Genomic DNA, 26,605 nt, shown 5'->3' on the forward strand with positions numbered 1-26,605 from the left:
CTGATCCAACTGAACCAAACTCAAGTTAGATCAATTAGGTTCGGGTTAACCCAAACCCAAGTAGCAGCCCAACGCCCATGGCTCAAGCTGGGTGTGTGCCCGGCATGGGCCTAGAGTGGCAGGCCGAAGCCCAGACTAACCAATTGGTTGGGCCTGGGTGGTGCTGAGTCAGCCCAGCCTGAAAAATGATCAATATCTTTTGGCGGATGTTCCTAATCCCTTCCCTGATCAGGTGGGCATAAAAGATTATGAGTGGGCCCGGAGCCGGTTCCTCCATATCTCCCACTATCAATTTATGATGGGCGGGAATCCCAACACATTTGATTTGAATTCAAATTCCCAGTAGAAAACGATATTGAACGATTGTTATGACTGAGATTTCCACAGATGTGAGTTTGAAAGTCCGTAGGGATTCCCGCCCACTGTCCCCCACTTACCTTGAGTACCCTGGAGCACTCAACTGCATTACAAGCCACGTGTATGGAAGATCGGCAATTCATCAGGTCCGGCATCCCTAGATCCTGGCCCAGAAAAAAAGAATCAGGTGGGCCACACCAGTATCCTGGATGTGAAAAATATACATCCGCAGAAAATGACCAACGGTTCATATTCAACATACACATGTGGCCTACCTGATAAGCCGACCAGCCTCATTTTCAGTGTAGGACATCCAGATAGTGTAACCTACGTGATCAATGGCCCAGATATCAAACACGTGTACCATGTTGGTGTGTGTGCCGTGAATCGCTTCTGTCCGTCTAACAAAGGGCCTTGATTGTTTCAACTCCTGTGGCCGGATATAGACAATGTTTGGTGTACATGTCAGGTTCCACCCATGGCATATGAGAATCCACCACAAATCCCTGTAATACATCAGAAAGGTTGTCCCATCACATGCATGAAATAGGTAAAATACAAGTCAAGCTACAGGTAAGGCATTTCCTATGTTTGGAAAGGGGTTAATTTCACTTTTATAACAATGGATATGGTGACTGAGCTGATTAGGTAAGCCCCAGCCCACACAAGACGGTGCGGCCCTTACGATGGGGCCTACCTTGATGTTTTTATTTTATATCCACACCATCCATACGTTTTGTCAGATCATTTTAGGATATGAGTCCAAAAATGAAGCAAATCTACATCTCAGGTGGACCATACCATAGGAAACAGTTTTGATTGAACGTTCTACGAATAAAAACTTTCCAGGGCCCACAATAATGTTTTTGTAATGTTCATTTTCCATCCAACCTGTTGATAACATAATGCAAACTTGGATGAAGGGAAAAACCAAATATTAGCTTGATCGAAAACTTTGGTGGCCCACAGAAAGTTTTAATGGTCAATCATTATGGTTTCCTAGAGTATGGTCCACATGAGATTTGGATATGCTTCATTTTCGGTCTATAACTAAAATGAAATGGAAAAACGGATGAACGGCGTGGATATAGAATACATACATCGAGGTCCAGAGTAAGGGCCCACCGTCTTGGGAGAGGCCACTGCTGCACCTAATCCGCTCCCATGGTGAGTACCGTAGACTCCAGCAGTGTGGGACCCATCGTGATGCGTGAGTGCCATCCAATCAATAACTAAGGTGGGCCATGGCACACCTAAATTCCAGCCATTTCAAAATTAGGTGGGCCATAGCGAGTATGGACATTTTAGGGATGATTATAAATTGCTCTTTGTGGTGTCTCCCATCTTAATTTGGGAGGTACAATCATCATCAGCAGGCGCACTAGACGCACGGTCGGGATTTCATACACGTATCATGGGTGGGCCCCACAGAGCTCAAACGATTGACAGTTGCCACACGTACGAACATGTGTCACCCATATTGCCAATGTGTCATGTGCATGCCACATTCGACGGTCCAAAATCTGGGTCCCACTTTGATGATCATCTGGTGCAAAAATCATGTCGATCCACTGATTAAAGTGGGTCATGCTTGATTGAAAATGGAGACCAAAATTACATACGGCTGTTGATAATGATTGATTTGGCCCACCGAATAAATAGATTGGCCAGAGCAGATTAGGTGCAGCCTCTCTCGTGGGGCCCACCTTGATTCATGGATTCTACATCCATGCTGTTCATACGTTTTTTCCATATCATTTTAGACCATGAGCCAAAAAATGAAGCAGATTCAAATCTCAGGTGGACCATATTATAAGAAACAGTTTTAATTGAATGTCCTGTTATTAAAAAAATTCTAAAGCTCGTTGTAATGTTTACTTGCTATCCAACCTGCTCATAAACTCACATAAACCTGAAAACTAATATGAGTTTGATGCAAGACTTTTGGCCCACAATAAAATTTTAATGGCCAATCACCACTGTTTCCTATGGTATGGTCTAATTACTTTATTTTTCAATTCATGACCCAACTGATAAATAAAAAAATAAAAAATAGATGTACAGAATATATGTGGAATGCATACGCGAAGGTAGGCTCAATGTTAAGGACCGTACTACCTTGGTTGAAGTTGGGGCCACACCTAATCCATTTCCCACATGAATGTGACACGTGGCTGCATGCCACATATGATGGTTGAAATGCATCCTAACTCAGAGGCTGGGGAATTGGGTGGTGAGAACCAGGCGGTTGGTGGTGAAATTACGTGGCCAGATTTGATTGGTGGGATGTACGAGGGAGCTCCGGTCTCAGTGGATTCCTTTCATCTATTTTGGCAGCTTACCTAGTTACCCCATCACCAACAAGCTAACCAGTGTCAAAGCTATGTGGGGCCCCACTATGATATATATGTTTCTTCAACGACACCCATCCATTTTTCCAACTTGTTTTAAAATTGAGGTGGATCCAATGCTCAAGTGGATCACACCATAGGAAAAAATGAAAATACTGATATCCCCTTTGAAGCCTTCCTAAAGTTCACTATAATATTTATTTGTCATCCAACTTGCTCATAAACTCACACCATGATGTGATGATCACTGCTGCTTTGGGTATGGTCCACTTAAGCTTTGGATCTGCCTCTATATTGGGATCATGCCCTGAAATTATTGGACAAAATGGATAGATGATATGCATAAAACACATATATCATAGTGGCCCTAGGAGACCTTGCCTGGGTAAGTCCATCCAAGCAAGGGGCAGGATACAGCCATTCCCTTTAGGTTTTTTCCTATTAAGGTATGGACCCACTAATTGAACCCCACCAAATCATTTCATCATTAAGGTGGGCAACGAGCTACCCACCATGTCCACTCACATGGAAGGACTTTCCAAAATTAGGAGATGAATTTCCTGTGGTTGGAAGCTAAATGGGCACACCACAATGTTTGGAGAGTTTCATGTCTTCTATTCATTTTGTCAATTCATGCCAAGATATACTTTAAAAAATGGGGATAAACGAATTTTAATGGCATATAAATCACAATGGACCTTAGAAATGTTTCAATGGTAGGAATCTCTCTCATTATTTTTTTGTGTCCAATCGCTTGCTTAGGGGTCGTTTGGATGCCTGGAAAGTCCTTAAGTTGCAAAGAGATTACAGGTAATTTGATCATAAAGACAATTTGGATGCATGTATTTGCCTATAAAAGTTTTACAAGCTGCAAATATATTATAGTTAAAATTTAATAAAAAGCCATGTTCCAGATTAAATGTAAAGTCTCTACCAATAAAAATGTATAATACATATTAGATATATAACCATTAATATATACTCATGTCATGTGGAAAAGGGGGGGGGGCGCTTCTCGTTATGTGTATGATACATCTAAATTATTCACCATGTACTTCCCTTGATGCTCTCTTGCTGTTAAAATTAAAAATAAAAATAAAAAACAGCTCATCTATTATCAAATAGACCACATGATAGGAGGATGGGATGTCCAATATTAAAAATTTCTAGATTGCATTTGGGGTTTCCTGTGATGGGTGGAGACATCCAATCTATTTAGTGTGTGTATGCTTTAATGTTCTCTTAACTCTTAAAGCCCTAAAAAATCAAATATTTCTTATACGATTTGTAGATTTTGAAAGGTTCATCGCTCAAGCTTTGTGATATGAATACCTACTTTATTCATTGTAACCATTTTACAAGCTAGCCAAACACATAATCTATTTACCTGTAAATATATTACCACTTAAAAGCCAAGTAAAATAACTGGAGATAGGCATCAAGTCTAGTTAGATCGGATTAGGTCCACCTCGACTTGACCCGGTTTTTGCAAGTACCTAACCTGAATTCAATTCAATTTGGGACCGAGTCTAGCAGGGTTGACTCGATCCAAACCGATTCCTTACTGGCTTAATCCAAACTGAATCTGACTTAGTCAGGGAAATCAAGTCGAATCAAGTCTTTTATTTTATTTTATTTTAAAAAAAAATAAAAATAATATGAAAAAATTCTAAAAAAATTTTTTAGAAAAAAAAGAAGAAGAAGAAGAAGAAATTAAGGATAACTTTCCTAAGCGCGGTCCACCAACAAGCCAAGGTGGGACCCACCATCGTGTTCAATAGCTAATATGCATCCATCCCAATCCAAGGCGGGCCACGACCAAGGTCCTGAGCCAAGGGTGGGAGCTTGAAAATACAAATATATATATATATATATATATATATGGAACCTACCTGATAAATGAACGAGGATGACCAGTGAAGATAGGGCATTGGGCTGCTGAGTGGCTTGGATTCTGATCGAGTTCGGTGCGGCACCGGTTCGGGTAGAATTAGGGTTCGGGTAGATGAAGGGTGAAGGTAAAAATAAAAATAAAAATTGACTTTATACTACTTAATTTTAGTCCAGATCAGGTTTTGGATCGGATCGGATCCGACTGGATCAGATTGGATCGAGTTAATACTCGACCTGAACTTGACTTGGTCGGGCGTCAGATCCGAATGGGTCTACTCGATCCAACCCAACTCGACCCTGGCTTTCGATTCGGGTCAAGTCGAATCTGACCGGTTTGGTCAAGTCAGGTCGAATCTTACCCACCTCTAAGAATAACATGTAAATCAGTAGACATAAAACTCTTTTTAAATGTAACGTGTTTACAACTAAAAGAATTACAGGCATCCAACCAACTCCTTAAGCTTTGGATCTACTTCATTTTTTGCTCGCATGTTAACATGAGCTAGTAAAAAAGATGGCCATGGTGGATTTCTCACCAACATCTTGGTGGCCCCACCTAGACTATTCTCAAAGGCCGATGACCGGTTGATAACTCCATGCTGCCAAAGAGATGTCCATAATGAGCAATGGTCTGCAAAGAGGGAGTGCATGAGAATCTTACCATGTGTACAGTTGCATTTGGAGCCATTGGCACCCACACGACCTACCGGGACTGTCCATTAAGTCTGGCCCACTCTTCATAGGCAGCCATAGGGATTTTTATCGTGAATTTTCACGAGTTAGATTTTTTCTATGAAGGGACAGTTAGAAAATCCAGGGAGCTGCTTTTTGAAGAATGAAATTATAAAAATCCCCTCAGCTAACTTTTATTTTAAAAAGTTGTGAAAATCAAGATCCATGGCTCTCATGTTGTATGTACATAACATTCAAGCCATCCTAGATATGCACCCCGCCATGCTGAATGCCGGATGAAAAAATCAGCCCGATCAAATCATCTAAGGGCTACACTTGAGTAGTGTATATATATTTTTATGTGGTCCACCTTATGATTGTATTTGCAATATTTTTGGTTTGCTAATAATTACGTTTCATCCATTGGACAGGTTAGATGTCAGACATATACCATATCCCCAAGCGGATTGCGAGTAACTAGTACATTAAGCCTACTGAGTAAACTCTACGGGGTTACTATGATTTATATGTTTTATCCACTCCTTTCATCTATTATACCGGATGATTTTAGGGCTTGAGCCCAAAAATGAAGCAAATGCAAAGCTTAAGTGAACTACACCACATAAACAATGTGACTTGAATGTATATTGTTGAAATATTCTCGGGAGTCATGGAAGCTTTGGATCAAGCTGATTTTCGTGTTTTTCCTTTATCTATGTCTGTGTGATTTTATGAACATGTTTGATGACAAATAAATTTTCGGTGAAAAGTTTTAGGGGGTGTTTGTTTTCTTATTTACAGTTGAAAATAAAAGTAAATAAATAATTATTATTTCTCATCATTGCCATCATATATAGTGACATTTGATTTGACACTAATATCAAGGAAAATTTTCAAAATTTGGCAAGGCCCACCATGATATATGTGGTTGATCCAAGCCGTCCATTCATTGTAACAACTCGTTTTAGGGTATAAACTAAAAATTGAGGCAAATCCAAAGTGCAAGTGGACTACAACACAAGAAACACAGGAATTAAACACACACTATTGAAAACTTCTTGTGGGCCATAGGAGTTTTGTATCTAGCTGATATATGTGTTTTCCCTTCATCCATGTTCGTGTGATCATATGAACAAGTTGGATCACATAAACAAATTAGTGTGAGACCCATGGATGGCTTCACATTTCAACAATAGATGTCAATATCCCCTTGTTTGTTGCGGTGTGGTCCACTTGAGTTTATAATCTAACTAATGTTTTGACACAAATCCTAAAATACTATGATAAAATAAATAGATGGCGTGGATCGATCACATACATCATGGTGAGATCCACAAATTTCACTCAGTTATTTTCCTCATTTTTTCAAAACGTAACTTCAAAAAATCGATGCGTAATTACCCTTTATATTTCATCTCTTCCAAACAATAGAAATAAATTATAATTACCTATTTACAACCATTTACAATGATAAATAAGAAAACAAACATGCCCTTAATAGTGGAAACCATTATTCCCACGGATTCCTATAGTGTGGTCAACTTGAGCTTTGGACATGCTTGAATTTTGGCCTCAATTCATAAATTGAGCTGGAAAATGGATGGACGGTGTGGATAAACCACATTAAGCATGGCCCAACAGAGTTTACGAAGTATGATAAAAGCATGCTGACTTACTTAGTAAGCAACTCAATTTCCCGGGGACCACGATTCTGAATTCTGCCTTGTAAGGAAAAATAAAAATTGAGGGTAGTAATGTAATTTTTGACGCTGCCTGAATATCTGGTACGTTCGGGTGTTATTGGGTAAAAACCAAATTGCGGAGGTATCTTGGGGTAAAAATCTGATCGGATGATTGGAACTGTCCGGTCAGTGGCTTGCAGAAATCGGGACGCGGATTGCGTCCGACCCCTCCCCGTCTCGGGCTGGGAACGAGCAGCAGCTTGATATATGGATCTTATCCACACCGTCTATTTATTTATTTTTTTAGTATTATTTTAGCAGATATACTAAAAAATGAGGCAGATACAAGCTCAAGTGGACCACACCACAGGAAGCAGTGGCGATAATGATTCTCACCGTTGAAAATTTTTTAAGGCTCCCTGTGATGTTTATTTGCCATCCAACCTATTCATAAAGTTATGTAGACATGGATGAAGAGAAAACACAAATATCAGCTCCATCCAAAACTTCAGTGGCCCTAAAAAGTTTTCAACGGTGAGAGTTTAATCCCCCTTGTGTAGTCCACTTGAGCCTTGGATATGCCTCATTTTTAGGCTTGATAGATAAAAAATAATGAACGATGTGGGTAAGACACATACATCACAGGGGCCACTCAAAGCTGCTGCCCGTTGCCCGCTAGAGACAAGCAGGGGTATGACGCAATCCGCGTCCCAGAAATTGATGGATAATATTAAAGATGGGTCAAGTCATGGACGTTTGGGATCATCTGTTTGTGTAGTTTTTGCAGGGTGATAAAGAAGATTAGACTCGATCGTGACAAGTTCAAATGCAACCACGTGCACGGCAAGGTTTCACGCACATAGCCCAATAAATCATTTCTCGTTAATAATATATTAATAAAGAGGAAATTTGAGCTCCTCATTGATCCCGACCGTTCATCAGGTACCGTGCACCGTGAACATTCCACTTACCAACATTCGTTTTGCGTCCCACATTGTTGCTGAATTTGGACTAGTAGAAATTTTTTTTAATCTGATAAGAGGACTGGTATTATTTTTTGGTCCGGGGCAAGTTCCCAGTGAAAATTACATGACGAACGGCCTGGATCTCTGATACGCATCCCATCGGACGGTGGGTACCAGGTTCCGTATATGTGATGCGACGCACGGATCCACTTCATTTATATCACGCACCTAAACGCCACGACAAAATGGAAGTGTCATTTACCGCTGGCAGAATCCACGCATGCTGATCGGATTCCCCTCGCGTGAGATTGAGGGTTTGATTGATATCATAAGTTGGTATGTTCTTCACGTATGTTGGATCAAGGCCATCCATCAGATGGCCTCTTCATCAATATGCCCTTTCCATGCAATCAGGCTGGTTTACGCGTCGAATGATCAAGGTTATGAAAGAATGTGATTAACGGATCAGAATCAACGTACCCATATGGGCAGTTTAATGGATGGATGAACCTGATTATTCATCAAGGGCATTGTAAAAAGTGGGTCCCATCTGATGGATGTCTGGTATTTTCACACGTAGGACACTTAAAAAAGTATGCTGCGATGAGAACCGTCAATCTCACGCGAATGTCAGAAGATTGTGGAACATGGATGATGCAAAGTGACTGGCGGGACGACCCTTTTTCTTTCCCCTCTCCTTGTGAATGACTCTAACGGATAACACTGGCGCACGTGTATGAGGTGTCGACCGTTTATCCGCTATGTCCTTTGATGGATGGACCGTGGCCCAAACATGGAAAATGATCACAACCAGCGGCCTGCTATAGACAATCAGGATAAATTTGGATCGAAAATCTACATTTAATGAGCAAAAGGCTTCCATTAGATGGTCAGGATTGTTCAGTTAAGTATGCTTTTGGGAGCACGGCCTGTCTATCTTGGGCCAACAAATGAACAGAAATACGAATCGACGGTCTACATTCAATGATCAAACAGGTTCCATTGGATGGTTAGGATTGCTTTGTCAAGTGTGCTTTTGGGAATGAGCAAACAGTTTAGGGCCTGTGCTCAGCCTAACTGAACCGTGCCAGAGTCAAATCCCTATCTGTGTTTGGTCAGGCTCGACGAATCATTGGGCTGGCACAGCCTACCCTACCGAGTGATCTAGGTAGATCATCCTGCCCATGCCAGGGAATTAATTCAAAGGAATGTTAGCATTGGACCATCTCTTTTTGTTAAATAATTAAAATTTGTCCGGTTTATATTTAAGGTTTTCCAAAGTGATTGAGATATGTTGGGTATTTTATTTAAAGAGATTAATTTTTCATTTCTTTTTTTGGGTGAGTTTGGTTTTTTAATTTTTTAAAAATGTAAAGTAAATGAGTTGTTATTATTATTTTTAAATGTTTGTTTAAACATAAGATACAGATTACACATCAAGTGTTAAATACACTTGAAAAGAAATATAGGTAAAGTAAATTGTAATAATCACATGTTTATTTTATAAAATGATCATTTTTATTATAATTTTGAAGTAAAAAAATAATGTGATGAAAGACAATTAGCTCCCTATGTCCCATAGGGACCCCACTCAAGTCCAATGTGAAAATGTTTATGCATTGATCATTCTTAATGAGAAGTCTCAAATACAATACCTCCTACTCTGTTATCGTTTTGAAGTGAGATGATTAACCACTTGCTCAAAAAGCTCAAACTAATAGATCATTGCAAATTAATTCTTTTATCCCACGGCCTAGGTTCTGTATTACATGGGTTATGATCTCATGCAAACCCCATCGTGGTCCCCACTTCACACAAGCTAATTGCTTTCCACGAATGGAGCCCACCTCACATGAGCCACCAACCTCACATAGGTTGCTCATCCCGAATGTACTCCTACATTATAATGTAATAAAAGTATCATTATATTTAAATACAAATAATATTAATACATAATTATAAGAGTAAATAATCATTACTAACTTATAATTATTCATCTTTGTAATTGAATGATCAAAATTATAAAATGTAAGTTAAATATGTTTTGTTTTTTTTTTTTTTTTTTTGTATATTTTATTTATAGCTTAGGATTGTTAAGTTGTGAAATAAAAGGATAGACCAAGATCTCATTCATCTTACAAAATTCATGTTTGGTACATAGAATTGAATGATATTGAATTATATTAGATATGATTAACATCATTACTACTCAATGATTATATGTCTAGAAATACCATGGTATTGTAGCCATCTAATCCCATATTTGGGATAAAATTTTTGCTATATAAAAGACAAGATTAAGCCAAATCATGTTTGGTGGACCATGGAATTGTAATCAATGATGTAAATTTTCAATGAATGTTATTCACTTATACATATATATATATAACCAAATGTTATGCTTAAACAATGTATATAGATGGATGACATGGATAAAAACATGCATCAATGTGGGGCTCACATGTGTAGTAGATTTCATAATCCATGAAAATCTTACATGAAACCAAATAGAATTCCATGTGATCGAATGCAATTCCATCCCACCTAATCTCAGCACTTCTCATTTTCTCCAAATGCCGTTGAATTTATATAAGACTAAATGCAATTCTATCTTACCTAATTCAATTTAATACTATGCACCAAGCGCACCTAGAATTTTCTTCTTTTATTGTTTCACCCCTTATATGAGTTTTATTACAGCTAAAAATGCATTCCTTGGTAAATATGAAAAACCAACACGCGTTACTTTTTATTCTCGGCAGTTGCAGGTAGGCTTCGAAGCAAAGGTAAGTGAAATTGATCTCAAAAAATAAAAAATAAAGGGGATGACTTCATCGAGCGGAAAATGATCCATTTAGGATTGGGATAAAATGAGTAGCCCTATCATTGTGCCAGAAAAGTGCCGTGTCACGCACGTCACATGCAGCATGCTACAACCCGTCATCAGGTGCTCCTATGACATAGGCATATCTGCATATCTAAAAAGCCTCGTGCCTTAGATTAGGTGGGACGCACCTTAACGAAATCTACCAACGGCTTAGATTCTGTGTACACGTGTGGCCCACCGGACGATCATATCTTCTTTATTTCAGATGCATGCAATCCAGATGTTGAGACGACCGCCGCCTAACAAGCGAATCCGACTTACATGTGCCCGACTCATCTCTACGTGCGAGGCATCTGCAGCCAGTAGTTACCGTTTTTCCTTCATGAGCAAAAGCACCAAACATCAGGTCCTAGTGGGCCACACCAAATTGGGATTTCTGAATAGTTACATTTACAGAAATTTTCGGGTCTGGACCCGTCATGGCGTTTGAGAAATGGATACCATCGTACTACAAGCTCGGATTAGTTATTAACGAATAAAATCCAATTTAGCCTTAAACTCGATGATATCTACGAGAGAGTTTTAATTTCTCCCACAAAAGCTTTCTCTCTCTCTCTGTCTATCTCATGAAGTCAGTACTTCCACCTCCAAAGTGAAATTGATTAAGAGAAAAAAAAGAAAAAAGAAAAGAAAAGAAAAGATAAAGATAAAAGGATTGCAAAACAAGTACGCCAGTGTAAGCAGCAGCCTAAAGAGAGAACTAAAAATAGCTGTCAATTTCTTTTTCTTTTTTTTTTTTTTTTTGGAGAGAGAAAGAGAGGGTTTTGGGTATTTTTTTTAATGGGTAGAATTAGAAGAGTGAGAGGATTGGGAGGTGATGTGGAAGAACTGTTTTGCAAGTGTTACAGTTGAGGAATCAAAGAATCTCAGGTGATTTGTTTATTTCTTCCTTGTCTAAGAGAGAGAGAGAGAGAGAGAGAGAGAGAGAGAGAGGGAGTAAAAAAGAGGTAACGGCTTTTTCCTGTTTTCATCATTCTATTGGAATCTTATACTGGGTTTCGTTTGGGTTTGTTGAAAATCAGACCCTTTTCTTTTCTTTCTTTTTTTTTATTTTTTTTAATTTTTACCGCCTGTGAAATTACCGAATCAGAAGCTTTCTGAAGTGGGTTTGATGTGAAATCTTGATTTTCTCTTTGAACTTGGGTTCTGCAAGCTGCTCCTCCTCTTCTTCATCTTCTTCACCCAAAGCTGGAAAAAAAGGGAAATAAGGATGATTCTTTTGCTGTTAATATTTCGAGTGGAAAAATGCTGGATTTCTTTTGGATTTTTTTAGAAAAATAGGCCCTTGTTTTCTTTATTTTCTATCTTTTCTGTGAAATTGCAAAAGAAGGGGAAATGGGTTATTTTCCTTTTCAATCTTGATTTTTGGAAGCTGGGTTTCTTCTTCTTCCTCATGCAAGTTAAAACTCTGATTCCGTTATCCAGTTTACACCATTTTCTTCTTTTGGAATCTTTCTCTGGAAGTACTGGGCTTCACTTGGATCTTGTCTAGAAAAACATCTCAAGTTTGATTTTCCCTCTTAAATTTTACTGCATGAAGTTTTGTGAAATGGGTTTTCTTGAAATCTTGGTTTTATGAAGTTGGGTTGCTTCTTCTTCATTTTCACCACAAAAGGTAACCTGTTTCCTCTATTTTTGTCCGTTTTCTTGCGAATATTGCTCTGAGAATGATGCATTTTATGCTGGTTTTGTAAGAAAGCATCTCGTAGAATGTAAGAAACAAAAGATGAGATTTTAATGTTTCCTTAATATATATATATTTTTCCTCTGTGTGTAGATTTGCTTGAAGCTGGGCTGTCGCAAATCTTCGTCATTTCAGGTAAGTTTCTAGCTTTTATCATGTCCGCCGCTCTTAAAATCCACAGATTTCATGTCTTTCTGCTCCTGTATTTAAGCAATAAAGATGCATGCTTGTCTGAATGGGTATTGTAATTGGAACTGGATTTCCTTCAAATTGATTGTTTAGGGGTGTGTTTGGCTCATTGCCTTTTCAGTAATTGTGAAAAATTAATTTGTGTCTTTGGAATTTCTACTCTAATTTAAATTTCAAAAAACTAGTTGTGGTGGGCATTGGATAGAAAGAGGTCATTTGCATTCAAATGAGTATTTATTATTTATTTTTGGAAATTCTACGAAGAGTAGAAATCGCAAAAGTCGCTAATTATTTTTCTTGCTTTCCAAGCCAAACGAGCCAAACATATTCTGCTAATAGTTTTTTTGAATTCCTCCACGTTTTAATCATTATTTCAGATTCTTTCATTCAAAGAGAATGGAGGTGAAGCTGGTCATAGTTTTTTAATTTTCTATGAAGTGAAACCTAAGTTAACCTCAGTTCTTGGACATCAACTCTTTGAAATAAAATGGAATTGTAATCTAAAAACTTCAACCTGTTTAAAGAGCAATACTCTAGCAGAATGTGGCGGATCAAGCTCATTCATGCATCTGCCCTTACCTATCTCTACAACCTGTTGATGTAGACAGGCCAAACTGTGCCCATCACTATGGATAGGGCACAACCTAAAAATCAAAATGACCTGATGACGCAAACAAATGGGTGGTTATAAAGGAAAATGTTCGACATCCAAATTCAACAGGCAAAATGCTTGTTGGCTTGAGTCATCAGATGGTTGGGATATTCTGGTCAATGTGATTTTTTGGGCTATATGCCCCATCCACAGTGGGCCATCAATTTCGATCTTATGTTTGATTAAAATGTATGCATCATGTTCAATGGAAGCAAGCATGAGTATGATCTGGCCTAGTCTACCAGTACATCATATACTTCCTCATGTTAAAAAATGGTGACATTAATTAATGTTTTTTTCCTTGCTGTCCAAGAAAACAAAACTGCTTTTCTGTTGTTTTTTTCCCCTCTCCTTCTAATGGAAGTGGAGTCCTGAGCAAACACGAATTTCTTTTGTTGGCCTAATTGTTTAAATTGTTACTAAGATCCCAAAACTCTGACTAATTTCATTCATGCTTGCTTTTGAAGAAACAGTGATGCAACCCTTGATTTTTTTGTTTTTCTCCTATCATGGAAGGGAAACCTTGAATTCTTCAACTTGGTGGGATTCCTTCTGAGAAGCATCCAGTGGGAACTGGACATGAGTATGTTGGAGGCGGGGACATGCTCAAACCAAGGGAAGCTGATATACCCGCGTTGTTTCTGGTCTTGGTTGTGCTTCCGCTGGTCGCTTACATTTTACTCGGGAAATGGAATGAAGCTGCTAAAAAGAACGCGCGGATAGGTATGCTTGCTCAATTGGCAGCTGAAGAAGCTTTCAGGGTAGAAGCGATGGCTACTGCTAGTGTGATCCCAGTTGGGTCTTCTTCAAAGACTGGGTTTCATCAGTGTGCTAGATGCTTTGCTCCCGCCACTACTCGCTGCTCAAGATGCAAGTCGGTCCGATATTGGTATGGATGCTCTCTTCTTCTTTCTTTCCTTCTTACACCCTCAATTTCATGTTTCCTCTCTAACAGCTCAAGTTTCTTTTCTCTCTGGATGTTTACGGGAGGGATTTGTTTCTAATTCTGAATAAGCTTTTGAGGATCCGATCAAGGTTTTGTTGGTTGAGTTCCTATATTTTCCATAATTTCAAGGCTTCTCTAGTATCTTGTTCTTTATACATAGGGTCATGCTTCGCCTGAAATGATGGAAAAAGAATGTTTGTCCTCAGTGTTGTTAAACCAACTAAAAACAAGAAAAGAAAACATAGATTTGTATTGAGGGGCCGGGCACTCTCACTTGACTAGAGCTCCCACATGCTCAAATTGCTACTTTGCTTACATGCCCACCTCACCAAATGGTTAGGTGACATGAGACCGTTATAAAGATAAGCATTTACAATAGCGACAATACCATAAGACACAAAACAGCAACTTTTGAGTTTGTATTCTTAATGCATACAAGGTCTCTGATCCTTGCGGTGGCTGTGGATGTTGGTAATGGTCATGAAGCTAGCTTTTGGAACGACTTCTGGTGTGGGGACTTTGTGTTGTGGATAGCTTTCGCTCGTCTTCTTTCCTTGGGCCTTGTTCAAGGGTGTCAAGGTGGCGGACTGCTATGAGATGGTGGGAAATCAAACACCGTGGGGTCTAGTGTGTATGTTTCCCAGTTAAGTCGTTGGTCAAAAAATTGTCCCTTGTTGATACTACTGCTGCCCCAACAGGAGGGATTTAGAAGTCGAAAGCTCCTCTAATGTTGGGGCATTTTCACTCCGAACTCGAGTGGGGTTGCCCGTGAGATCCAGGGGCACACTCGGGGTGGGCGGCCTGTGTGAGGTGGGTGGCTTGTGTGAGGCGGTACCCATGTGATTTGGGGGCCTACGAGGAGGGTTCGGCCGAGGTCCTAACCCATGAGATGTGGGGCCTGGGCTATGAGATAAATGGATTGATTTGCCATGCTCTAACAGTTCGAGCTGTTAGAGCAAGTGGTTAATTGTCTTGCATCAAAGTGGTATCAGAGTGGGAGGTCTCGTGTTCGAGACTCCTCATCGGGGGTGATTAATGCAAGGACATTTTCACACCGGGGTCGAGTGGGGTTGCTTGTGGGATATAGGGGTACACTCGGGGTGGGCGGCCCGTGTGAGGCGGTATCCATGTGATTTGGGGCTCACGAGGAGGGTTCGGCTGAGGTCTTAACCCATTAGATGTGGGGCCTAGGCTATGAGATAAAGAGATTGATTTTCCATGCTCTAACAGTTCGAGCTTTTAGAGCAAGTGGTTAATTGTCCTGCACCATCCTCCTAGAGCCATTATTTTTGCATGGCTAGTGGGCTGCAAGCGTATACTTATGGTGGATCGCCTATTTGCCTTCGATGCCGGAATATGATCATTGCCAATGGATGCTTTTGCGCTTGCGGGATGCCGAAATTGTTAACCACCTATTTATGCACTGTCATTTCGCCCAATGCAGTTTGGGGATGGTGCCTTCGGCAGTTCAAAGTGGCCTTGGCCATGCCGAGCTATATTCAACAGCTCTTCGAAGTTCGGAGCATTCGTTTACCCTGCAGCAGGCAAAACTTATATGGAACCTGTTTTGTGGCTATCCTTTGGTCTATTTGGAAGGAACAACCACACTGTTAATGGCATTGGTGTGCCAGTCTCTACTATTATTAGTAGAGTTAAATGGCTCATTTGGTCTTCGGTGGAGGCCTTGGGTTCCCTGCGTCCTTAGGGGATGCCCCCTTGGTTGGGACTTTTGTGTAATGAGGCTGCCTTGTATGGTCCTTAGGCATTTATTTATTTATTTTTAATGTTCATAAAGCTTTTTCTACTGATCAAAGAAAAAAAAAACCATAAGCTCTCTAATCTCGTCACAGAGGACAACCATTCTCCAGGGTTCAAGAGCTTCTTTGCAAATTCATATGGCCATGTCCTTTGGTACCCCCATCACAATGAAGATCCACTGTTGGAATTTGTGAAATCCAGAGCACAATATGATTTGCATCTGTATATGACATCAACCTACTAGTATAAATTATAAGAAAGAACCCATATCTAATTTAATACGGTATAATCTTACTGGACTTGTTGCATGAAATAACCCATATCTAATCTAATTCATGTAAGATATCATGGCCATGCAGTTGTAAGCAGATTACGCCCTTCCACGACTTTGCCGTTTCACTCCCTCGCTTGTAAACTAGACTTGATTCATATAACTTGGATTCTTTCTATTTTTCTTCAGAAGTTGTTGAACTCACAACCCATTTGCAGTTCCGGGAAGTGCCAGATTGTTCATTGGAGGCAAGGTCATAAGCAAGAATGCCTGCAGTCGGATGATAGCAACTCACATTGGTCTTCCGATCTTTCCTCAATCAAGGGATCCATTCACCAGAGTGTTCTGTGGAATGAGAATCCAAATTCATCATTCTTCAAATCTGATATCAAGGAGCCTATGCTGGATGCGATCCCTCCAGGCATATCACTTCATCCTTCAATTGCAACTTCGGCTAATGCTGCCACTACTGGTACTGCAGCCGATGCATCTCAAGTTTCGCAGGCGGAGAGAAAGCTTTCAGATAGATGGGCTTCTTCTAAATTTAATAGAGATATCTTGAAATGCGACGATACTGCTTCATTTGGTTCTTTAGAAGGCATCGATGGCAGCGGAGCCAACATTCCAACTTTAAACACAACTACCATGGCTACCTTTCCTCAGTCGAAGGAAACTCCAATGAGAAATAAGGTTCTTACTTCTAAATCTGGTCCCCATGGCACACATATTATGGTTGAGGAAATATATGATGTTTGCTTGAGTTTTTGCTCAGCCTGGACTTTATATGTGAGCCCCACCCTTTGGTGATCCAAATAATTCATAGTGCTCCTAAAGTGGATGGGTGATACCAAAAAAAAAAAAAACTTTCCCTATGTAGGATCCTAACCTTTGGATTGGGCTTCTGTTTACTGCGGATAGTTGGTTTTAGTTATCCATTTTCATTGGAGGCTAGGATCATATGATTGGGGAGATAGTGGGGCATTACCTCTCCTGTGGCCCAAGATCAATGGGTTAGATTACAGAAAGTTGAGCCACTCCTGTACCATTGCTGGGTCAAACCAAAAAAAAAAGGAAAAAAAAAAGAGAGAAAAAAAAATAATTCTATCAATTGAGCGTCATAAAACACCACATTAGGGTCAGGTTGATTTCAGATGTATGTTTCTGACCATCATTCTCCTCTGATGCTTTCAGTTAGGAAATGGCAACTCTGTTGCTTCCTCTGGTGATATTCAGAGCAGCCCTTCCAATTCTGTCCATGGACGTGCTGTTCCAAGAAATGCTATGCACCCGCCTTACACATTAACAGGTCATAATGGAAATGCATTTGAATCAAGTGGCACGTCTGGCATCTCAGCCTCACTATATTCAGAGAAAAATGCAATAAATGCACGTGAAATTGAGGTGGACTTGGGTTCAAATAATGGTAATTTCCCCAGGGAATCTTTTTCGAGTAACGGAACACTGAACTCAAGCTCTTCTTGTGAAAAGATCTCGGTCAAAGTAAGCAAGAGATCTAAGAGCCCCAGTCCTACCGTTTCAGTATCTCAAAGATCAACGCCGAAAGCTTCAAGAGAATACCCATGTCCGGGGATAGAAAAGAAGATGGCCTGCATGACAAATGACACTAGTAGGCTATCTTGGACTATCTCAGAATCTATATGAGAACTTTTTTTCTTTCTTTCTTTCCACTCTTTGGCTGTTGTGGCCTCTAATGCTGTTTGTCATTGCCCAGAAATCCCTCAAAGTGGTGCTTCTGCAACTGTCCCTACACAAGGCAACAGTGGCATCGCAAAAATGGGAGATGCAATGATGATGGGCCTGAAGAAGTTACCGAAACTCCCCAGATGGGACACATCGGGAATTGCAAGCGACAGTCCTAAGAATAAGGTTTAGTATCGAATGACACACTCTCCCTATGTTGTGGGTGAATAATCAAAGCATGGGGCGCTTCATTTCTAAGTTCTGAAGCTACAAAAGATCTCTTTTTCACGTTTCTGAATTTGATGTCTCAGGTGTTGTTTCCTTATGAGGAATTTGTCAAGTTCTTTCATTACGAAGTGTGTGACTTATCTCCGCGAGGCCTTTTGAATTGCGGAAACAGGTACTATCATATTGGATTACGTTTTGCCGTTTATTTGACCCACAGACTTTAAGAGTACAGTCCAGGATTTCCTGGGCTATCAGCCTCACCTAAGCAAATGTATATTTTGCTGAGGTCCTCTTCCAACAGAGTATGGTTTGCCAAGGCACAAGATTCCATATATGTGGGACCCACGGTTTGTAATCCAAACTCTTGATGTTGGGTTCCCCATGGGAAGCCCCAAATTCGCCCAGATTGGAATGTACTAATCCTTTGATCTATGGCCTACAAATTGACAGTTAAAGAAACACAGCAATGGTCCATGCTCAACAGGAAGCTGACCAACTGTCGGCTTATATCACAGACACCCCTTGTCTATTCTCTTCTCATACTCAGGACGCTTTCCAACTATTCAGTTCGCCAAATTGATTATGTGGTGCTTATAGCTGCTTTATTCTGACCATGATGACCATGAGACATGGGTTGTCTTGCCTTGATATCATAAAAAGGAAATTTAGTGACCAAAGCAGAAACAAGTGAAGCATGCTAAGACAAACTTATGAACTCAAACGAAATGTCAGCAAAGTCGGTTGCTAATGTGCATGCTAAGATTAGTTTTATTATATTTTAACATAAAGTTGGTTGGATTCTTAGAGTATTTAATTCTATTATTTAGATGCTTCCTCTACACTTCTCGTTGGATACAAAATGAATTTATACTGGTTCTTTGTTTATCACTGTTGAGTTTTGACTGATGTTGGCACTCTTTCCGTCCCACTTTTGGCTATATGATAGTGCGATTATATACTATCGAATTAACAAAATAGAAAGAAAGGGTGCTGCCATCAAGGGTGGGTGTAAATAGTGGGTCTCTATACTCTCTCATTAGTGTCATTATTGTTGATTTTTCTTCTATCAACCTTGCAGTTGCTATGCCAATGCCGTATTGCAATGTTTGACCTGCACGAAGCCTCTGATCATCTACCTGCTTCGGAGATCACATTCAAAAACATGTAGTTCCTTCAATTCTCCCATGCCCAAATTGTAAACAAGAAGATTTTACTCATCTTGTTTGGACGCATCCGTAACTTTCTTTTGTCTATTTCATACATGTCTTAGGCTGGGCAAAAGATTGGTGCCTCATGTGTGAACTTGAGCAGCACATATTGATGTTGAGGGAAGGTGGGGGCCCGCTGTCTCCCAGCAGAATTCTGTCGCACATGCGGAATATTGGCTGCCGGATGGGTGGTGGAGATCAGGAAGATGCCCATGAATTTTTAAGGTGTGTGAAGGTGTACTTTGCCAATTTTATTGTGGTGCAAGGGTAATGTGAATAATTCCTTCCGCTCCCTTTGGATGTTTATAACAAAATTCCTTTTTCAAAAGAATTGAGACAATCTGCGGCCTGGAAACGTGACGTCATGTATATCAGAAGTAGAACGGGACCTTTATTATTTTTTCTTTTGTTTCCTATTATAATAATTTTTCATTATTTACATACTAATCATAGAGTTTATATTCTTCCATTTATCTAAGATTTGTTTTATTGTATCTTCCAATGTTATGTTTGAAGCCCCATGTCCATGTTCAACACTGACAAACATGTTTCAATTGCATGGATCTGGATTTCACGCTGCAAGACATACTTCTTAACTTTCATGGATACCCTGTTTTTTGACTAGTGTTCTCTTTTATGTTTGACAAAGCTGTTTACATTCAGGCTTCTTGTTACATCTATGCAATCTATATGCCTTGAGGGAATGGGTGGTGAGAAGGAAGTCGATTCCAGTTTACAAGAAACAACATTGATACAACAGATTTTTGGTGGTCGTCTTAGATCAAAGGTGATTAGTGAGATTATTACTTCTCTACCAGATCCAATGCTGGTTGAGAAACGTGATGGGTACTTGTAGCATGGTTTCAAAAATTGTCCTTGTATCAGTTTTGGTTCTAAATGAAATGAGTCACCACACTGATGGTGGTCTGAGTTGGGGTGAGTCCTACCAATTTGGTACCCAGATGAGTTGCACTCCAAAACTGCTACTTGAATCCATGCTTGGAAAATTAGGATTTCTAATTCTACTCTCTTCATGTGTGTTCAAGAACCAGGTCATTCATCAGGTAGGCCCTGTCGTTTATGTGCAGTGCCCCAAAAATCAGGCAGGTCCCATCATCGCATTGCCCACTTGTTTATGAAAAAATGGACAGCTTGAAGGAGTTGAACAATTAATGCAGGGGCATTTTCACACCGGGCTCAAGTGGGGTAGTCGGTGGGATGTGGGGACACACTCGGGGTGGGTGGCCCATGTGAAGCGGAACCCATGTGAAGTGGGGCCCACGAGGGGGTTTGGCCGAGGTCCTAACCCATGCAATGTGGGGCTTGGGCTATGAGATAAAGGGATTGATTCACCACTCTCTATCAGTTCGAGCTTTTAGAGCAAGTGGTCAATTGTCCTGCATCAACAATGGTCCATATTCAGCTTGCACATATACCCCAGCTGATGACTGGAGTCACTGGACCAGCCTGATTTCTGGACTACGGCACATATTGTGAGACCCACCTTATTGCTATTCATCCGACTGCCAGGATCACTGTTAATACTAATATGTTCGTTTCATCCAAACCAGGTCAAGTGTCTGAAATGCCATCATGAGTCTGAACGATATGAAAACATTATGGATCTTACATTGGAGATACAGGGTTGGGTTGAGTCATTGGAGGATGCACTTACTCAATTTACAGCTCCTGAGGATTTGGATGGGGAGAATATGTACAGATGTGGAAGGTATGATGATTTTAGATTATTATTGTTAGAACTGATCTCGTCTGTTGCAAGTTGTGTAAATTTCACCAAAATTCCATGTTCTACATCTGCTTGTTATATTTTTGTGTTTCATGTTGGGAAAAAAAAAGGTGTGCTGCGTATGTTAAAGCCAGAAAGCAGTTGAGCATACATGAGGCGCCAAACATCCTCACGATAGTTTTAAAGCGATTTCAGGTAAAAATGGTGGGGACTGATGACATCCTTTTGTGCTTAGAGCATGCGCCTAACAAATAGGTGTCACCTCGCTGGATTTCCTGCCACAGTTCAAAATATTGTTTAAATGTGTTGTAGCTGTATGAATTTATCTCACAACTTTTCCAAGATGATAAGGATACCTTGTATAATTCTGGGCCTTTGTGATACTGGATCCATTAAAATTATCTAGGGAGGAATGCATAGGTATGTATTGATGATACAAATCGATATAAACCATATCAGCAACATACTAAATCACTGTAAAATGATTTAAAAACTATCTGTTGGTACTGTATAAGGGGTTAATTGGTAATGATTTTAGGATTTTACAGGAGTGTATGGTAACAGAATATAATATATACTCTACATAATGGTAAGATACAACAATGCTCAGGAATATAAAATAATATGCACTTTTAATATTCTAAAGAAATTAATTGGATCATGAAACTTGCACATTCATATTATGCAAATGATACTCAAAGCAGCACAATTGCATGTCTGCTATGTTTGCTATGTTTTCCATGGAAAATATAAAACATTTCTTGTGAAGATTGAGTCCTTACGTCCCCCCACCTTCATGGGATGGTGAGCAATGCCCCCGAAGCTTTTAAATGACACATGGGACGACCAATCATTGATTTGGACTGTCCACTAATTCATACGATACATTTTGATAATGACGTTAAAGATTATTGATATATTGTGATACACAGGCAATATAATAAATGAGGTGATAAAGTCGCGCCCCACCACCACCACCACCACCCCCCCCCCCCCCCCCCCCTTATTTATTTATTTATTTAAATCAGATTAGAATCATACCATAATACATTGTGATATAGTATTTATTTACCAGAAACCTTGTGGCTATGATTCAAATGTACTTTCCAATGCCATCCCCATATAGGGATGTGGACATTTGTAACATGCCGCAGGATAAATTTATTGTGATGCATTCCTGATATGGTACACATTCCAATACTCTGAACATTGTTTCTGCCCATTCAAAACAAGATATCTTTGCAGAAATGTTTCATATGATTATTGGCCTTATTTGTTTCTTCTGTTGTGGGTTTTGCTCCATTAGACAGGGAAATATGGCAAAATTAATAAATGCATCTCTTTCCCTGACATGCTGGACATGATTCCATTCATGACCGGGACTGGCGACAGCCCTCCCCTTTACACGCTGTATGGCGTCGTCGTGCATTTGGACACATTGAATGCATCATTCTCTGGGCATTACGTGTCATACGTGAAAGATTTGCAAGGGACATGGTTGAGGATAGATGACACTGAGGTAACATCTACTTGCTGTTATGTCCTTTTTGTAGTCAATATTTAAATGGTGGTGTTTGTGAAACTGGCATGCCTTTGATTTTCAAATCATTTGGGAGATGCTGAAACACTATTTAAGGTGGACTCAATTCTTCTGTTTTCTTTCCCCCATAATGCTAAAATTGGCTGTTTCATGGGGCATTTGGATACTTGACTCGAAAAGGTGTTTTAACTTGAACTTTGACCTAGTTAATCGACTCAGCTGAGTTGACTCTCCCAAGTTTCAGCACCTGAGAAATTCTAGAACTATGTGAGGAATATATCTGGTATTGTGTATTGAGGATGCTAATTATTTATCCGGTGTCATTTTTGAGTTAACAGGTCGAGCCAGTGCCGATGAGTCAGGTGATGTCAGAAGGTGCATACATCCTATTTTACTCAAGGTAATAAAAAGAATACTACTACTAAGGGTGTGTGTGGGTGCCATCGTAAAAAGGGTTTAATCAGTTAGCAATGTCAGTTCCTGTCAGACTGCCGCCCATATCAACAAGCCTGATTTTTAAGGGGATGCCCTTTCTTGCAATGGCCCTTACTGTGGATAGTTTGGATGTCGTGAGTGTGTGGGAGGTTGTAAATCACACCTCCTTCAAATGGTTTCTTTAGAAACCAAGGCGTCCTCTTCTGGCATGTCAACCGTGCGGGCAGAAATTCATCTAGGGTTGCAACTTGGGCAGGTCAGGTTGGGCTGAGGGTCAACATGAGCCCAACCAGACATCAAGTTGTGTAAACCTGAGGCACAACCAACCTGAGCCCAACGTAAAGACATACTGTATCCTCAATCTTTAACCCATCTTGAGTTGGGTCGGGTTGGCCGGGTTGAGGCAAACCAGGCTGGAGTCCCATGCATCCTTGGTTCTTCCAACCCAGTGACCAGTGACCAAGTTGGTGACTGGGTTGGGTTGACTCAGCCAAGTCCATGGTTGACTTGCCTAGTCTGCATACTATGAGTTATATGCTATATGAGTAATATAGGGTTGGGTTGCCTGAGGCGCAACCCAAGCGGAACCTGACCCAAGGTTGGGTTGAGGATTTCCGGCCCTACCTCAACTCAATCCAACCCAACTTGACCAAAATTTTGGGTTGAGCCGGATGCAAGTTGCACCCCTGAATTTATTTACTTCATTTTTGGGTGGCACCTGAACAAGCTCTTATTTGTAAGCTTTTGTTCGTTTCCATTGCTCTTTTTGATTTGCTTGTTGGGTCCTGCACAGGTCTCACCCACGGCCCCCTAGAGTACATGCGAGGAGAAATTCCTCATTCCAAGCTCCATCTTCTGCCAAGCATTGGATTCCCAAACCCCAAAAGTCTTCTAGACATGGGCAATGCAAACCAAGCAGCATCATGTTTTCCTCAGGGCGTCCATCGCCGCTTCATGCTGCAGGCCGTAACATCCTACCCACAGAGCAAACTCATGCAGACTCAATATGCACGGACTACTCTGATGCCACATCAAGCGACTGGTCCCTTTTCACAAGCTCAGATGAATCATCTTTTACCACCGAGAGTACCCGAGATTCGTTCAGCACCGTAGATTATGGTGACCCACTTAACATCGATCCATTTCCCTCAATATTTAGCCCATTATACGGAGCTCCGGAGTATTCCAACAACATCTGCAAAACGTCCTCGCCTTGCAGGCCACAGACGAGATTCTTCTCGGAGACTAACAGTTTTGTTTTGGATTCTTCAATGTCGAATCAACCGCTCGGCAGTGTACATAAGGGAAGGAATCCGGAACGGGTCAGTGTTTCTTCTCCAACTGAGTCTCTAACTTCAGCAGCACATAACTGCAGTATGTCTGTCAGATACGGGAGTAATTCTAAAGGTAGTTTTGCTCGAACATGTGGTTGTTGTGAGCTGTAGTCAGTAGATTCTTGTAGTTCTAGGTGTGGCCCACTTGATGTGATTGGTCCCTTAGAATTAGATATGCCTCAGATGTTTCTGTTTTTAGTGAAATGGGGCATCCCTCAATCAATGGTCTTGTGGGAAATTTTCTGTCACATTTCCTCCTTTTTCTTTTTTCGAACAATGTTTAGTGAAATAGACAGTTGAAAGTAAAACACCACAAATCAAGTGATTTTTCTTTATTTGATCTTTGATATGGACCATTGTTTTATACAAGTGGGGTCCATGATTCAGCAATCCAGATCTTGTCTGGTGAGGTGAGGCAGATCTTGGTGGACCATTCACCAAGTATTCATTGATGGGGTGCAAATTGACAGTGAAAGAAATATTATTGTAACAATGGTGCACATTCAATGAAAGAAGGCCCATGATTGTGTAGCTAGGATCTTCTAGTGGGAAGTTTTATGGTGTAATCTATTTGTCGTGTGCCCATCATTCAGATCAACGGTTGCTTTGTTTCTCAAATATCACCATCAATACAAGATTTATTTTCTTTTAAATTTTCGAGAGAAATTGGTAATAGTTGTAGTACTCTTAGTTGCATCAGGACACTTGGACCGTCCAATTGATCAATCTGGACTCCATAGGTTTCACCACAAGTTTCATAGACTAGCATGCAGAAATCACATGGATCAGATGATCCCACCGTCCGTTGATTGACTTTCTTTTCGATCGCCATCCATTTTCCAAGTGGAGGACGGGGAAAGGGATTCTTTAGAAATCCAAGACAGGCCCCAACAAATAGATGGTTGAAATTGTTGATTTGGTTCTCCACAAAAAGATATGGACCGTCCATTTCTAGGATACTGGCCGGAGGTTACAATAATCAGATTTGGTATGATATCGGCATGGAACATAATGATCGGTCCAGATTGATCGAATGGACTAGGCCGGGCTAATAAGGGGAAGGATCGATCGAATGGACTAGGACTAGGCTGGCCCATCCGAGAGAAGGATTCCCTCGGTTTGGATCAATCTCCCAGGAAAATTCCATTCCAACCCTTCACAATAAAGTAATCTGAATCATCTGATCTGACAGACAAAAAGAGAGGGTTCACATCAATCAATCCAAAGTCATTTGGATGATGGGTGCTTGGGAGTTGTTGGATCGGTATGATTTTTAAGCCATGAACCCTCCATTGTAGAATCCACCTAATGAACGGTCAGATCTACATGGGCCATGTGCACATTTTTTTTGGACCATTTACATGAGAGTTATATAAAGCTGTCCACAAACAAACATAGGACAAGTCCCCTCTTTAAGAAGGTCAAAAAGAATGGTATAAAAGCAAAGAGTAGCCAAAGAGCTGCAGAAAAAGAAACCAAAGCCATTTTTAAAAGAAGGGGATGATGATGGGTAGAGCAGCAGAGCGGAAGAACCGGAGTACGGTAAAGTCATGTCTCTTGAGAACACGTGATACGTCCATGCATCAATCATAACCTTCCAGTTAGTGGGCCCTACTATGGATGGAAAATAGTTAAAAGATATGGATGGAAAGTAGTTAAAGATACACTTACATCATCTGATCCTATCCTTTCGATGAACGGACGCGAATTTCATGTACAACCCCCAAGGCGGATCCTTTATGGGCCCCACCATGATGTCCGTAGGAAATCCACTTCGTCCGTCAGTTTCGCAAGTTTACAATAGAATAGCGAGACATATCCAAAACTCTGGTGGGCCACACGACCGGAAACTGAGATGGATAAGCCCACGGTTGTGTGGACCATCATGATGTATATATGTCATCCAAACCGTTCTTGAGGTTGTTTAGATTGGGATGAACTGAAAACATAAATAGTAGGCTGATCCAAAATTTTGTGGGCCCACAAACGTTTCGATGTTGGGGTTTACATTCTGACTTTTCCTATGGTGTGGTGTACCTGAGTTTTGGATGTGCCTCATTTTTTTAGCTTCTGTCCTATCGTGAGCTTGGAGAACTGATGGATGG

The 26,605-nt window shown here is 40.4% G+C and overlaps 1 protein-coding gene across 8 annotated transcripts; it reads left to right on the forward strand.

The window, feature by feature from the left end:
- Positions 1-11,344: 11,344 nt before the first annotated feature.
- Positions 11,345-24,840, forward strand: LOC131245561 (ubiquitin C-terminal hydrolase 15-like). Of its 8 annotated transcripts, XM_058245112.1 has the most exons (16): positions 11,345-11,754; positions 12,585-12,626; positions 13,849-14,221; positions 16,526-16,997; positions 17,499-17,730; positions 17,848-17,934; positions 18,040-18,194; positions 18,320-18,408; positions 19,315-19,400; positions 19,507-19,669; positions 20,108-20,231; positions 21,016-21,173; positions 21,302-21,386; positions 22,498-22,710; positions 23,070-23,131; positions 23,960-24,840. In XM_058245112.1, exons 3-16 carry the CDS (start codon positions 13,935-13,937, stop codon positions 24,609-24,611), a joined length of 2,865 nt encoding a protein of 954 aa, XP_058101095.1. In that variant the 5' UTR covers positions 11,345-11,754; positions 12,585-12,626; positions 13,849-13,934; the 3' UTR covers positions 24,612-24,840. The 8 variants fall into 8 exon arrangements, with proteins under 8 accessions (XP_058101095.1, XP_058101089.1, XP_058101090.1 ...); XM_058245106.1 differs by having other exon boundaries at positions 17,499-17,934; XM_058245107.1 differs by having other exon boundaries at positions 11,345-11,677; positions 17,499-17,934.
- Positions 24,841-26,605: the final 1,765 nt, after the last annotated feature.

The sequence above is a fragment of the Magnolia sinica genome, chromosome 5, assembly GCF_029962835.1.
Source record: "Magnolia sinica isolate HGM2019 chromosome 5, MsV1, whole genome shotgun sequence".
Classification (NCBI taxonomy): domain Eukaryota; kingdom Viridiplantae; phylum Streptophyta; class Magnoliopsida; order Magnoliales; family Magnoliaceae; genus Magnolia; species Magnolia sinica.